This window comes from Coenobita brevimanus, chromosome 97 (genome assembly GCF_032717465.1).
Source record: "Coenobita brevimanus isolate Jiangsu-jjx chromosome 97, ASM3271746v2, whole genome shotgun sequence".
Classification (NCBI taxonomy): Eukaryota; Metazoa; Arthropoda; class Malacostraca; order Decapoda; family Coenobitidae; genus Coenobita; species Coenobita brevimanus.
This window is the reverse complement of record NC_137050.1, coordinates 38,660,800-38,677,892: the sequence shown is the minus strand read 5'-3', so window position 1 is coordinate 38,677,892 and position 17,093 is coordinate 38,660,800. Positions and strand designations below refer to the sequence as shown.

Genomic DNA, 17,093 nt, shown 5'->3' with positions numbered 1-17,093 from the left:
GTATATAAGAAACGGAATCTAAAGGTGAATGTAGGGAAGAGTAAGTTATGGTCTTCGAGAAAAGTGAAGTCAGAGAATGTACAGCAAGGTTGGGTGAGGAGGAAATGGATAATGTGGGTGAGTTTACCTACTTGGGTAGTGTGATGAGTAAGGAAGGAAGTTTGGAGGGTGAAGTGCTTGAAAGTGTACATCAGGGAAGAAAGGTTGCTTGTTCCTAGAAAGCGGTGATAAGAAACAGGGAAGTGAGCATGGAAGTGAAAAAGTTACTACATGACAGTATTGTGATACTAACTCTAACGAATGGATGTGAAGCTTGGACCTTGTTGGAGTCACAGAAGTCAAGAGTGAGAACAGTGGAAATGTTATCTGAGAGGAGCATGTGGAGTCACATGGAGAGACAGACTGACAAGTGAGGATGTGAAGGGGCATTGTGGTGTGGATGTGGATGTGATATGAAGCGTCAGGAGAAACACATTGAGGTGGTTTGGCCATATGGAGAGGATGGAAAGTGATAGACTGACGAGAAGAGTGTATGTGAGCGAGGTGAAAGGAGGGGGGAGAGGGAGGGGGAGGCCAAGGATGAGATAGAGGGATGGAGTGGACAGGTATATGAGAGAGGGGTGTGTGAGCCGGGAGCACGGCAGTACAATGGCGGGGGACAGGGCGACATGGAGGCTATTTGTTTGTGGCCACCCCTTACGGGATTAGGGCTTCTGGGGATAGATAGATAGATAGACTTCTTACTCAAAATTCAACAAAATGGCATCTCATGATCAAGCTTCAGAGTCCCCATGGGGAGGCAGGGCCATCCGCTTCTCTCCCAGCGACATGCCTGGAACGACTGTCTGATTCACTTCTTCTTCAGTTCTGTAACATTCGCGGCCTTTCCTCTAACCTTTTCTCTGTTGAGCACCTCTTCTCTAAACCTCTCCTTCTATTTCTAACTGAGACTCAGCTGTCTGAGGCGGCTGACAGCAAACCCTTCTCTATACCCTCATACTTTCTCTATACTCATTTCAAAGCCAAATGTGGCTGTTGTGGACATGTATGCAACGACCTATCTTGCTCACGTTTTCCTGAACTTGAATCTTCTGAATTCTCTACTCTCTGGCTTCGGTTTTCCTGTCATGCTCTGACTAATTATAGCTGTGCTATTTATTATCCTCTGATTCTACTATGAAAAATTCTTCAACTGTCGTACTTCTAAGATGGAACACATCCTATCCATTTCTACCTTCTCTGAAATCTCCATTCTAGGAGATTTCAATGTTCACCACTACCTTTAGCTCTCGTCTTCTTTCACCGATCCACCTGGTAAACAAGCCTAAATCTTTTCGATCCTTAATGTCCTAGAGCAGCTTGTATAGCACCCTACCCGTATCCCTGACCACCTTGGAGAGAGTTCCAACATACTAGACCCCTTCCTTAGAACTAGTCATTCTGCTTGTGTTGTTAATCTTTCCACTCCATTGGTCTCCTCTGATCACAACCTCATCACTTTAACCTGTCCTATTGCTCCAGTAAGGCCTGTGGATCCTCCAAAGAAGTGGCGGCTGTGGCGCTTTGGAGCTTATGATTGGGAGACCCTCAGGCAGTACTTCTTTTTCCCTGGAATGATTATTGCTTCCAGGGCCTGGAACCAAGTGAGTGTGCATTGTGCATTATGGAAGTTATTCTCTCAGGCATGGAAGGATACGTTCCATTCTCGCATCCTTTGACTAATGCAAAAAAACTGCGTTTAATTATGCTGGTTCTAATGCTGTCCACAACATGAAGAAGGCCTCCCAAAAGGTACCTTAGCCAACCCACTCATGAATCTCATCTCTTTTATATTTCTGCCCGGAATTGTACTAAGTCTGTTCTTCGCTCTACTAAAAATAATTTCATTCGTACTAAATGCTCTGATTTCTCCAACTCAAAATTCATCCCACTCCTACTGGCATCTTGCCAAAAACCTTTTTAACAACTTCACGTCATCATCCTTCCGTCCTCTTTTCCACTTCAGTGGCTCTGTAGCTATTTCTTTTACTGATAAGCAGAACTCTTCCCTCATATTTTCTCCTCCAGATCCACCTTAGAGCATTCCGTTGCTGTTCCTCCATCACTTCTCGCCCCCTCTGACTTCCTTATCGCTGACATTAAAATGTATTCAACTAATGTATTTTCTGCCATCACTGGCCTCAATACTCACAGGGCATATGGGCCTCATGGAGTCCCTCCTGTTGTTCTCAAGAACTGTGCTTCTGTGCTTACACCTTCCTAGGTAAACTATTTTGCCTTTGTCTGTCAACTTGTACCTTTCCTTCTTGCAGGCAGTTTGCCCTCATTCAGGCTGTTCCCAAGAAGGGTGACTATTCCCAACCCTCTGACTATCGCCCAATTGCTTTAATATCCTGTGTCTTAAAAGTTTTTTAGTCTATTCTTAACCAAAAAATTTTAAAGCATCTTTCCTATCACAACCTTCTTTCTGATCGCCAGTATGGGTTCCACCATGGATGCTCCACTGGCGATCTTCTCACCTACCTTATAAACTCCTGGTCATCCTCCTTTCGGGACTTTGGCGAAAAATTTGCCATTGCACATGACTTCTCAAAGGCTTTGGATTGAATTAGGTATAAATCTTCAATATCCAAACTGCTCTCTTACTGTTTCTATCTGTCTGTTTGTACCTTCATCTCTAGCTTCCTTTCTGATCGTTCTATAGCTGCTGTTGTAGACGGCCACCGTTCTCCTCCTAGATCTATCAACAGTGGTGTTCCTCAGGACTCAGTCCTATCACCAACTTTTTTCCTTTTATTCATCAATGACCTTCTAAGCTGTACATCTAACCCTACCTACTCACACACTGATGACTCCACCCTTCACCTTTCCATTTGCTTCCCGCAGCATCCATCCCAGCAGTTACTTCAACAGACAAGGGATGAGGCTATGGCACACGTAATGTCTGACTTGGCTCGTATCTCTGACTGAGGAATAAGTAATCTTGTTGTTTTTTATGTGTCAAAAACTCAGTTTTTACACCTATCAGCCCAACAATACATGCCACAGGAGTACCTGCTAATGTTTAATAATATGCAGCTCAATCCTGTATCACATTTAAATATACAGGGGGGTTCATTCTCTCTGGATTTATCTTGGAAAGATCATATTACATCTCTTGTTAAATCTGGGTCGAAGCCGACTCCGTACCTTCTTAACCCCTGCACGGGGTTTATTCGCCCCTGTGTTGAGTACAACTCCGATGTGTGGGGAGGCTGCTCACATACAGCTCTTCTCAACAAAGTGGAGTCAAAGGCCTTTCGGCTCAGTAACTCTCCTCCTCTTATTGGCTCTCTGTAACCTCTGTGTCTTCGCCACACTGTTGCATCCTTATCTCTTTTCTATCACTACTTCAAGCATCACTGCTTCTCTGAACTGTCTGCTTGCATCCTTCCACTACTGGCCGGGCGCTTAGCACCCGTCTAGCAACAAATTCTCATCCCTTTTCTTTCCAAATCCCTAATGCAATAGTTAACCATTACTCCCGGTACTTCATGTATGCAACAGGTCAACTTTGGAACTGTCTCCCTTTGTCTGTATTTCCTATTTCCTATGGTCTCTTGTCTTTCAAATGCAATGTGTACAGGCATCTGGAAATGAGCGGATTTTGAATCTGGCTCTCTCTTTTTTTTTTTTTTTTTTTCTTGGAGGGAATGGTTTGCGGGTTCCTGGCCCATGGTTTCTTCTTCTCTGCATAAAAGAAAAAAGCACTCTTGTTTCGCGAGTGGGTGTATAAAATTACACTTCACTTAAACAAGATGAGAACAAATAGTAGGTAAGGGGGAGGCCTCATCACCTTCATATACAGTGTCCTTTTCACAAACACTACACAACAGACAGAACAAAATGCGGCAAGTAACAACATTATCGAATATATGCAATACAAATTAAAGTACACAATGAAACAGAGAGCATCATAAATTCCTACACACCACCACGTACATCATGTTTTCCAGGATACATCTCATCCTTCACCCCATTCCATATCAAACTCAACGTAAGCGTGAATGATCTCAGTGCAAAAGATCCCTCATGGGAAAACATAGACACGGGACAGCCAAGAGACCCTTATTCAAGAACAGTTTGAACATTTAAACATCCCGAAGTTCCACCACACCTCAACACGACCTCTGCACTGACTTAATGAGACGACCTCCTCCTTGACATCACAATACATATCCCTGCATTAGCCATTCATACCACCTAGAAACTAGAATATAATCTTTCATCTAACTACTTCCCCATCATCATGTAAATCACAACAAAAACAAATCCAGACAGAAAAGAAAATCGTCATCAATTACAAGAAGCCAAACTGGATGCGGTTTACATAAGACATGGAACAAGACCTAGAAACTTTTAATTTGGACTCTGTTTTCAAATAACCACAAAACAGTCTCCACCTTCAATAGAATCATTACAACAACCAGCAAATCTCATGTCCTCCGTGGCAACACCAAAATCCTCAACTGTAACTTCTCCCCACCAAAAAATAACTTATCCTATCAAGAATAAAAGCAGATTAAACAGAAAAAACTCAGACCACCCCAGCAGAACTAGACTCTTTCAACAACAACCTACTCAGCAACATTGAACAATAAACTGATCAAAACAAGCAAAGAAAACTGAAAAAAAAAAAAATTATGGACAACCTTGGTCGTAGAATGAGTACCAACATTTTTTTTTTTTTTAAAGAGTAACAATGAAGGAAAAGCATTCGGGAGACCAATGCTAACCGCCGTCCAGAATATGCTGTTGGCCAAGTTACAAGCTACTTAAACCAAACGTGAAGAAAATTCATGAAACTCTACGGAATTCAGTCACTGCGTTTCACAAAAGCCAACCCATAATAAAGAACTAGTTGACCTTTGGCAGCCTTTTTGATGACCTTGACCTCGACCCCGAGTGCCCATTTTGGAACTCGCCCAAGATATCGGCCATATCTTGATACCCTGAAGGTTTCATGTTGATAGCTTCAGCTGTTCATGAGATATAATGGTTCAAAAGGAGGGCGATAAAAACTAGTTGACCTTTGGCAGCCATTTTGGTGACCTTGATCTTGACCCAGAGTGCCCATTTCGATGTCGTCCAAGATTTTATCCACATCTTGATACCCTCAAGGTTTCATGGTAATAGCTAAAGCCATTCACGAGATATATTGGTAACAGATACACACACACACACACACACACACACACACACACACACACACACACACACACACACACACACACACCGACAGATGCACAGACAGGGGCGAAATCATTATTGCTCTGCCTTGCTAGAAGCGGGCGATAAATATCTATACATCAAAAAACTCACTCCTACCAACTCATGAATCCCTGCTAAACAACGAAGAGACTATCTTCAGCAAGGAAAAACGCCCTAATAAACTACTGTGCATCAGTGGACACGAACCCTCAGAATATAAGTAAAAAAAGACTGAAGAGAAAGAAAGAAAAGCATCCGTAAGCCGAATGGTAATCGCTCGCCAGAATATGCTGTTGGCCAAGTCCAAGATTTTGGCCATATCTTGATACCCTGAAGGTTTATGTTGATAGGTCTATCCGTTCATAAGATATTATGGTGCTAAAGGTGTGCGATAAAAACTAGTCGACCTTTTGCAGACATTTAGGTGACCTTGACTTTGACCCGGAGTGCCCATTATTGAACTCGTCCAAGATTTTGGGCATATGAGGGTTTCATGTTGATACCTCAAGCCGTTCGTGATATATAATGGGAAGAGATAAACACACACACACACACACACACACACACACACACACACACACACACACACACACACACACACACACACACACTAATAGACTCACAGAGGCGGGCAAAAACATTATCGCTCCGCCTTCTAAAGACGGACTATAAGAAAGGGAAACACAATTACCAAAATTTCACAAGTCCAGCGAATTATCAGACACCTACTTCAGTCACCTCTGCCCATTATCGATAAACGAAATTCACTGAAATTTTAATCTTCTGAACTCACAATCAAATCCTGGATACCTGCATGAAAGCAGTCATCATCTTAATTCCTCTTATTTTTAGCACTGCAAGCATGATAAGGTAGGATGAAGAAAGCCAGGAAAAGAAAACAATACAATAACAGGAGAACTACACAAATCAACAGCATGCCAAATGAAATGAGCCATACACATACTCACTCACCAGCCACGCCCCCTGAATCCTGACTCCGCCTGATAGGCACACTTTTTTCTTTTATGCGAGGAAGAAGGAACCAAAGGCTGAGCCTGCATTAACGTTCCTTCCAAAAAAGAAACAAAAACAATACAAAAGAGAGCCAAATTCAAGATCCATACATTTCGAGATGCCTGGACACACTACGTTTGAAAGACTGGAGATCATAGGAAGTAGGAAATACAGACAGAGGGAGACAGTTCCAGAGCTGACCTGTTGCATAAATGAAGGACTGATAGTAACGGTTAACTCTTGCATTAGAGAGTTGGACAGCAAAGGGATGAGAGTTCGTTGCTAGACGGGTGTTACCGCCGATCGTAGAGGTGGAGGGATGCAAGCAGACAGTTCAGAGGAGCAGTGACCATGGAAGTAGCGATAGAAAAGAGATAAAGATGCAACAGTGCGGCAAAGAGACAGAGGTTGAAGGGGGTCAGTAAGAGGAGGAGAGTTAATGAGACGAAAAGCCTTTGACTCCACCCTATTGAGAAGAGCTGTATGTGGTGAGCCTCCCCACACATGAGAGTTGTACTCTACATAGGGGCGAATAAAACCCGTGTATAAAGTCAACATCTGTGCAGGAGTAAAGAAGACACGGAGTCGGCTTAGCACACCTAATCTCTTGGAAGCAGATTTTACAAGAGATGTAATATGATCTTTCCAAGATAAGTCCCGTGTGAACGAAACCCCAAGCATGTTCAAGGATGATGCTGGATTGAGCTGGATATTATTAAACATTAGTGGGTACTCCTATGGAAGACTTTGACGGGTTGATAGGTGTAAAAACTGAGGCTTTAATGCATTAAAAACAAGATTATTTTTACCCCAGTCAGAGATACAAGCCAAGTCAGATATTAGGTGTGCCATAGCCTCACCCCTTGTTTGTTGAAGTAACTGCTGAGATGGACGTTGCGGGAACCGAATGGAAATGTGAAGGGTGGAATCATCGGCATAAGAGTGGATAGAGTTAGATATACAGCTTAGATGATCATTGATGAATAAAAGGAAGAGAGTTGGTGATAGGACAGAGCCCTGAGGAACACCACTGGTAATAGATCTAGAAGAATGATGGCCATCTACAACAGCAGCTATGGAACGACCGTTAAGGAAGCTATGGATGAAGGCACAGATAGAAGGATAGAAACCGTAAGAGGGCAGTTTGGATATTAAGGATTTATACCAGACTTGATCGAAAGCCTTTGAGATGTCAAGTGCAATGGCAAATCTTTCGCCAAAGTCCCGAAAGGAGGATGAGTAGGAATTTATAAGGTAGGTGAGAAGATCGCCAGTGAAGTGTCCCTGATGGAACCCATACTGACAATCAGAAAGAAGGTTGTAATAGGAAAGATGCTTTAAAATATTTCTGTTAAGAATGGAGTCAAAAACTTTTGAAACACAGGATGTTAAAGCAATTGGACGATAGTTAGAGGGTTGGGAACGGTCACCCTTCTTTGGAACCGGCTGAATGAGAGCAAATTTCCAGCAAGAAGGAAAGGTTCAAGCAGGAAGACAAAGGTGAAAGAGTTTACCTAGTCAGGGTGTAAGCACAGAAGCATAGTTCTTGAGGACAACAGGAGGGACCCTATCAGGCCCATATGCCTTCTTAGTGTTTAGGCCATTGATGGCAGAAAATACACTAGCTGAAAAAATTTTAATGTCAGCCATGAGGATATCAAAGGTGGGAAGTGAGGGAGGAACAGCACCGAAATCGTCCAAGGTGGAAGAAATAGCTACAGAGCCATCAGAGTAGAAAAGAGGAGGGAAGGATGACGAGGTAAAGTTGTTAGAAAGGTCTTTGGCAAGGTGCCAGAAGGAGCGAGAAGTATTCGAGTTGGAAATTTGAGAGCATTTAGAACGGATGAAATTATTTTTTGCAGAGCGAAGAACGAACAGACTTAGCACGATTCAGGGCAGAAACAGAGAAAAGATGTGCGTCAGGGGTGGGTTGGCTCCGGTACCTTTTATAGGCCCTCTCCTTGTTGTGGACAGCATTAGAACAAGCGTGATTAAACCAAGGCTTTCTTGCATTAGTCAGGGGATATGAGAAAGGAATGTATGCTTCCATGCCCGAGAGAATAACCTCCATAATGTGCAAGGCACACTCAGATGGTTCCCAGCCATGGACGCAATAATCATTTCAGGGAAAATCAAAGAAGTACTGCCTGAGGGCCTCCCAATCCGCAGCTCCAAAGTGCCACAGACGACGTTTCTTTGGAGGGTCCACAGGCCGTACCTGAGCCATAGGACAGGTTCAACTAACAAGGTTATAATCGGAGGAACCGAACGGAGAGAAAAGATTAACAGTGTAAGCAGAAGGATTAGTTGTAAGGAAGAGGACAAGTATGTTGGAGCTCTCTCCAAGGCAGGCAGGGATACGCATAGGGTGCTGTACAAGCTGCTCTAGGTTACTTAGGGTAGAAAAGATGAAGACTTGTTCAGCAGGTGGATCAGTGAAAGGAGAGGTGAGCCGAAGGTGGTGGTGAACATTGAAATCTCCTAGAATGGAGATTTCAGAGAAAGGAGAAATGGATAGAATGTGTTCCACTGAAGAAGTAAGATAGTCGAAGAAGTTTTGATAGTCAGTAGAATTAGGGGAAGTAAACAGCACAGATATATTTAGTCAGAGAATGACAGGAGAGCCGAAGCTAGAGAGTAGAGAATTCAGAAGAATCAAGTTCAGGAACACGAGAGCAAGATGGGTCGTTGCGTACATATACGCAACATCTACCTTTAGCTTTGAAATGAGTTTAGAGAAAGTAGGAGGATACAGAGAAAGGTTTGCTGTCAGTTGCCTCAGACAGCTGAGTCTCAGTAAGGAAGAGAAGGTGAGGTTTAGAGGAGGAGAGGTGGTGTTCAACAGACAGAAAGTTAGAAGATAGGCCGCGAATGTTGCAGAAATCAAGAAGAAGTGAGTTACACAGTGGATCCAGGCAGCTCAAAGAGTCGTCACCGGGAGAGGGGCAGATGGTGGGGGCATTTATGGTCCCCTCCCCTGGGGACTCCGAGGCATTGTTATAGTGCGCCATTTTTCTTTTATTTAATTTTGAAAAGGAAGTGTAGTGTGTACCGTGCATGTAGTTTAGTGTTGATAGTTAGAGAAACTTGTATTGGAGAGCATGCTGGCCTACTCTCTGTGTTACTGAAACACTGAAAAAGTTCAGCAAAGGGGGATGGTCAGGATCTAGTCCTGTGGGCTGATGAAACGTGAGCTCCAGCTCTCCCCGTCATCAGCTTTCCATCCACCTTGGGAGTACTGCCCTGCTCGACTGGTGCTACAGTCTACTCCTCACAATTACCTGTCAAAGTCAGTTCAGCTACTGTCAGAGAAAAGGAAAATGGCAATCCACATCATATACACCTGCGTACAAAAATCATCCATCCAGCTTGATCCCTTGTCAATTTTCTAGCCTCGTCAGTTTCCATACTTCTCATTCTTACGAACTCACTAACCATATCTATCCACTTTCTCGGCCTATCACGCCTCCTCCCACTTTTAAACACACTCACATATATCCCTTTCTATCCAAATGACCATACAATCTAAATATGCTTTTTTCTTTTTTTTTTTTTACGGACTTTCATAATCCTCATAGTTCACCAATCACATTAATTGCTATTCTGTCCACTCTATGCCACACACAAGTTCTCATGAATTATTTTCAGGGAATGACCCTCAAAAAAATAAAAATAAAAATAAACTACACAACGTTCCTGATCAATCAACAGAACCAGTAAACCAGAAGTTGATGGAGGATGCACTTACAGAGAAGCCTGGTTGACAAGATGTAGTCTATCACGGAATACAGGAAGAACTAAAGCAAACGGTAAAGAGACTAGAAGAGGAAAATCATCTTATGGAAGAAAATCTTGCATTCGTGCTGAAACATATCCACCTTAGAATAATATGTAGGGAACAAAGCAAATAACAAATAAACAAATTAACATAATGTTGTGGAAATCAAGCGTGATTTAGTGGGTAGTGTGATATCATGGGAGGTGGAGGCTTCAGCCCTCCAACTGGCCGACTTGTTTTACTGGGCCATGGCCCAATTCCTGAGGACCAGCAGCCCTCCTACTTACCGTACGCCTTCACATGCCGCCACTTTGGCACCAAGACGCACCGTCCATACTGAATACATGATAGGGGTGTCTCATACAGGACTGGTTGGTGTATTGGTATTAGCGTGGTATTTTTACATGTTAGCGGGTCATATGGTGGATCAGTAAAGTCTGCTTTAACGAAATTCATATTCTTAAACTGTTCCATAATCCAGCCGGGATGCGAACCAGAGTCCACTGGGATTGCAGGCCGCCACTCTGCCGACTCGCCAGTCTTATATGCAACTTTTTATGTTGAACGGTAGTCCTCACTTCTCGGCTGGAAGGTTTGGTGAACAGGGGTAGGGAGGCTTCTTGCTTTGGTATCATTCTCTTACACTCCTTAACAGCCTCATGAGGATCATCAAGTCTGTTGCCATTTCGTTTCCTTTGTACTCCTTTGTATTCCTTTATACAAGCTAAGCCAAGGAAAGTGTATAAATATGGGTGTTGGTTATCCACCAGGGTTCCTAGGCGAGGCTGTTGGGGTGGACAGTGGACTGACTTTGGTGCAAAAGACACACGGCAACTCCTTCCACAGCTCCAGCCTCTCAGACCTCAACACACGATTCGCAAAAGTCAGTCCCCATCTGCCCGCCGTCCTCCTCATCCGTAACCCAGCGAAGTAAGGAATCTCTCTCTCTCTCTCTCTCTCTCTCTCTCTCTCTCTCTCTCTCTCTTTCCCCTCTGTGTCTGTCTGTCTGTCTGTCTGTCTCTCTCTGTCTCTGTCTCTCTCTCTCTCTCTCTCTCTCTCTCTCTCTCTCTCTCTCTCTCTCTCTTTCACTAGTTAAGGATCTAGGCATTCTAATTTAAGACGACCTAAAATGTTCAAATCAATGTATCTCTTCCGCCAATAAAGCCTACAGGGTCCTATGCTTCATCAAAAGACATTTTACATATAAAAACTGAGATAGTGTGATCCCTTTGTACAAAAGAGTAGTCAGGCCACATTTAGAGTTTGCAGTGCAATTTTGGGCGCCTCACCTAGTCAGAGATATAGAAATACTCGAAGCGGTTCAGCCAGTGCTACCAAGTTAATCCCGTCCCTAAGGAATAAACCGTATCTCGAGAGGCTTGGTGAATTAAATTTGCTTTCTCTTAGAAAACGGCAACTGAGGCGACAGCTAAATGAATGTTTTAAGATTCTGAAAGGCTTCAGTAATATTGATTCAGGCAAGTTATTCACAGTTATTGCCAAGACTGTAACTCGAAGAAATGGAATGAAGTTGCAAGCAAGGAGAGTTAATCTTGATACAACCAAAAACTTCTTCATTTACTCCTTTGTAAGTGAATGGAATAAACTTCCTGGGAATGTGGTTGAGAGTGGTACCATAATACCTTTAAAAAGAGACTGGACATGTATCCCGACGCGATTGGTATCGTTTAGTCAGGATAGAGCAATTATTGTATACTCGCGTCTATATTCATCTATTTATTAAAAAGAGTACAGCTGAACTAAAAATCAGTAAAAAAATGGGCATGCATAAAGTAAGGTTCCAACTATAGGCATAGATTCTCCATTCCCATCTTATTCTACTTTCTGCCGATCCTATAAAATTTCCTTCAGGTTTTTCAGTCCTGCAGGATACTACTTGCTCGCTTGTTTCCTGTACGGTAAATGCCGTAGGGTCTTGAGGGTGGTAAAGAGAGCCTTCTTCTGTGCTATCCGTTTCTCCTGCTCTTATAAATGCACTGTATTAGTATTAAGGTTGGACCGCCTCGTAGGGACTGTACGGTCCGTGTGGTCTGCGTATCTATGTAACTCTATGTAACTGTGTGTGTGTGTGTGTGTGTGTGTGTGTGTGTGTGTGTGTGTGTGTGTGTGTGTGTGTCCCTTTCTCTGTCTGTCTGTCTGTCTGTCTGTCTGTCTGTCTCTCTCTCTCTCTCTCTCTCTCTCTCTCTCTCTCTCTCTCATCAGTGCACATACTCGTATATTTACCAGCCTCAAGGCACAGGTGACCCTCATCACTTAACGTTTTTTTGTCATCCTTCTCCATAGTAAACCAGCCAATTGTGGGATGCATCTGTCTGTCTAGTTATGTATGCATCTATCTATCAATCTGTGTCTCTGTCTATCACTCAATCTATCTGTCTGTCTATCTGTCTGTTTTCCTCTCTGTTTATATGCATTTTTATACCAATTTCATGCATGTGATCTCCAGTATCACGCCACAGTTTCCCGTCGTCCTTCTCCCTCGTAATCCAGCCAAGTGAGAGCCAAGTTGAAATTAGGCATTTCCTTTACTCTCTACATTCAGGCCGTATTACAAGTAGCATAGGCGGCCACGTATTAGACACAGTGGAACAGTAGAAGAACCTTTGAACGTGAATGTGTAATTATGGTCAATAATTTGTATACTCTCGACACTGTGTCAGAACCGAACATAATCCTACAAATGTTGTTCAGTAATAATGGTGCAGGCTGGAAGTGTTGTAATCTTGCTTCATGAACTCTGAATGCGGTGAGTTGTGAGTTTAATAAAATCGTCAATCGTAAGGTTAAATATAATACGAAGTTACTTTTCGCAGTGTACAGAGTGAACAAAGTTCGGTGTTCCTACAAGAGAAGGGGAAGGAAGAGGCGTGATTCGAACTTTAACGTTGCTTAAGCCCATATACGAGGACCTATGGACGTCTAATTTGCAGTGAAGGTCCATTTCTCCTGCCACGGGAGTGTTGTGGACAGCCAAGCGTGTCCTGCCACCAAAATCATTCATGGACGTCCACGCTCACCATTACTGCCCGATTTCCATGGTCTCCTTCTCTGTAAAGTTTATCCTGGTTGTCGTTTGCTATACTGAACTCCTCAGTCAGAACAAAAACTGTATTCAGAATTGTTATGATTATTATACTGCTTTACAGTAAACTTTGTTTAATCTTTTCTTACACAGTTCCTATTGTTTTTATTCGTCTGAGAAAAATTTTCAGGTATATTGAAATATGACAATTATGATGGAATGTAATTTGGTGTTTTGCTTATAAAAGAGGCTCAAGCACATTGGAAAGGCATATACAGTACTTGTGAACATCGCATAACATGAGAGCAACATGGACGACAACAAGCCGCTTTCAGAGACTTCTTCCTTTTCCTGCAGGGCAAGGGTTGCAATACCCATTGCAAAAGTCATTTATTGGATCACGTTCATGGTTGTTGCTGTTGTTGATAAACACGTTCTGCACTACTGATCGCCTTCACTGTAGAGTTTACTCTGGTTATGACTGTCTGGCGTGCGTCGTCTGTTCATGTCAGGATAAGACTGTGATACTGGTTGTGGCCAGCCAAGTGGGCTCAACTCGATAAAGAAGAACAAGAAGGTGACTTCGTCGAATCACACCTTATGATGGACAACGCTGTTTCTGGATTGTCATTCTGTTCTACCAGCGGCGTTTGTTCTGTGTACGTGTTCCCGTTTAATAGTTGCTTTAGAAACCATGATCATCAGGGAAATAGTATCAGGGAGCGGTATAGAAGACGGTTTTAGGGTTAACTTTGCTATTGATCTGCCAATCGTTTAAGGGTGCATTTACCTTTACCGGAGTGCCAATCAAGTGACGTCGGCGATCATGGAACGCCATCCATCCCTTTACTCCGCCATCCTGACCAAGTCCGCCACTCCCCGTCCTCCGCCAGCATAATCCAAGAGACTGTCCATAAACTTCATTCTCTGCCTTCTCCATGCTCTTTTTCCCTCTACTTTTCCCAGCAAACAGTTGCTCTCAAGCCCCTTAGCTCTAAGTATGCGGCCAACAAACTTTCAGCTGCCTCCTTCGTATGCATATCATAATCTTTCTTCCAGTTCCTGCCATTCTCAATACTTCCTCATTTATCACTCGAGCTGTCCAAGGAATTCTTAACACTCTTCGTAAAAATCACTTTTCCACAGTTTGTATCCTCTTCTTCATGTTCCTTATAGTCCATGTTTCGCATTTACATCAAAGTTGACCATATAAAATATTTTAACATCCTTATTCTTATCTCCATGCTTATACTTCTATTGGTTAAAATCTTTACTTTTCCAAAAGTTGCATTTGCCGTTGCAGTTCTTCTTTTCATTTCCTTTTCGCAATCTGCATCCTCTGGTATTAGACCCCCTAAGTATTTATAACTTTCTACTTGCTTCATTTGTCTCTCTCGTACATTCACTAGTATTCTCATTCTCTCTCTTTTCGTTATTACCATGACCTCAGTCTTCTTAGCATTTTCTTCAAGCCTCTTCTCTCGCATGAATCTTGCAGCTCGTCTACCAATCTTTGCAATTTTTCCTCCGAATCCGCCAACCGAACCATGTCATCTGCGTAACGAACGTTATTCACATTTCTTCCTCTAGTGCTTAATCTTGCCACGTCCTCCAGATCATCCATACACTTCTGCCTATAAATGGAAAGTAAATCTGGAGACAGGACACACCCCTGCCTCACTCCTCTCCGAATATCAACCCAGTCTGTCATCCCATCTCCTGTTGTCACCAACCCCTTTGCTTCCAATACGGCTTTGTTACCAACTTGATATATCTTTACCATCCACCCTTTATCTCCTGTAACGTATTTAAACCCCTGCCTCACCCCTTTCCGAATCAGCCCGGTATGTCTAATCTCCCTACTGTCACCGTTGTCCTTTGATTCCAGTACAGAGTATTGTTATCAACCTTATATCATTACCATCCACCCCTATCTCCCGTAACATATTTACCATTTCTTCATGCCCTCACTGTGTCAAATACTTTTTCAAAATCTACAAAGCACACACACACACACACACACACACACACACACACACACACACACACACACACACACACACACACACACACACACACACACACACACACACACACACACACACACACACATCTATCTTATATCTCTCTATATATCTATATATATATATATATATATATATATATATATATATATATATATATATATATATATATATATATATATGCATTTCCACCACTCTTTCTATAATCAATATCGAGGAAAAGATTGCGTCAATGGTTTCTTTTAAGGGTACAAATCGTACTGCTACATGTGCTGTTGCCGTCAGCCTTTGGATTCCACTGAGTCTCCTGCTGTGGGGTGGGGCACCACAGTTTGGCTGTGTGTGTGTGTGTGTGTGTGTGTGTGTGTGTGTGTGTGTGTGTGTGTGTGTGTGTGTATATGTTTCGCCAAAACTTTATTCGTGGTGGATTTAAATATTTTGCTTCAGCTTAGTAAAATCGTTTGACGTTAACCAAAACATTATGCATAGTAGGCAATTCACAGTCAGAGGGCTAACTCGGAGTCCCACAAGTGTAAAAGGATTACTGACTACCACTGTACATGACAGCACAAACTAAAGAGTTAATCACATCTCTCCAGCGACGGGTGCTGGACAGTGACGACTTCAGGTAGTGGCACAGATATAACAGACCTGCTTCACTGCCCGACTATACAACATTCCTCATCTCCCTCTCTTTCCCGGAATGAGGCTGGTAAACTGCCAGAGGTCAGCTTCAGCCTACAATCCATCGGTTTCACCCCCGGATGAGCCTGGGATTACTACTACTACTACCGCCACTACAACTACTACTCTGACGTATTTCAGACAGGGCTACCACCATGCGATTTTATTCATGTTCAGAGAATTTTCTTGAAGGATGATTGAGTAATCCCCAAACTACCATACGTCTGTTCTGAATTGATAGTCACTGGACTGGGATGGAATGGACTGGGCTGAAGGCGTTAAGGAAACCATAGTGAAGGAAAGACAGTCTTCGTTAAAAATTAGCGAAAGGTCTGAAATATATAAATATTTTACACACAAATCCCACTGCAAATAAGGCGAAGCTGCCAATGCAAATCACAGGTGTTTTATTCGTCCATAGCGAGACACCTTAATCATGAAAGCTATTCTTCTCCATCTCAGCCTATGTATAGCACACGCCTTAATCCCGTGAGAGCTGGCAACAAACGATTCGCCTTCAAGTAGCTGTGTCCTCCGTCATCAGGCTGCCTTTCTCCAACTCACACCCCTCCCCCCCACCCAGTTCATATGAACCTGGCAAATCACCATCATCGGCAACAATGGAACTAAGCAATTATCTGTAGTTTGCTGAGGAACTGTTGGGAAAATTGTAAAAAAATAATACTTGTGAAAACTGTTTCTGAAAGTGGTATTATGTTTTCCTTCAGAAACCAGTATGATTGTAATTTGGCACTGTAATTTTTTTTTCTGCGTGATTGTTGCTGCATAAAACATATAGGAAACGATTAAAAACTATCAAACTCATAAACTTATATTGCAGATTAGAGTTGAATTTTAGGCAGCAATATAGCCATCGTTGCGCTTCTTTCTGATTTGTTTTGCATGATGCGCCTTAACATTGTCTTGTACGGTACTCATAGTACTTCGATATCGACAGACTCTGTGTCAACAATCAACAAGAGGATGTTAAGGTGTAATGTACAGAATAAATCACAAATGAAGTGCTATGAATCTTCTACGTCACTAACAATACCACCTTCAAAATCAACACAACCAAAAAAGTAACAGCAGCGCATGGAAGGGATTACCAAAGACCATTTTCTATGTGGCATAAGCTTAGCAGCAACTGTTTTCTTAGCGATTTTTAATACGAATTTCTCTTTGATTTTCCTTTTTTTTTTTTTTTACGCCAGAACCAAAACTTCGCAACCTTCTTTGCCCGATTCTGTCACATTATCATGGAAAACAGTTGATGACATTACGCACACACACAGGTCTC

General features: G+C 42.6%; 1 protein-coding gene across 1 annotated transcript in view; it reads left to right on the top strand.

Annotated features, from left to right (window-relative positions):
* The window catches only part of LOC145413659 (sialate:O-sulfotransferase 1-like), a 40,700-nt gene that overhangs the window by 6,387 nt on the left and 17,220 nt on the right, over positions 1 to 17,093 (top strand). Inside the window, exon 3 of the mRNA XM_080283315.1 lies at positions 10,813 to 10,972. Within this exon, the coding sequence (XP_080139441.1) occupies positions 10,813 to 10,972 (160 nt within the window). The remainder of the gene's footprint in view (positions 1 to 10,812; positions 10,973 to 17,093) is intronic.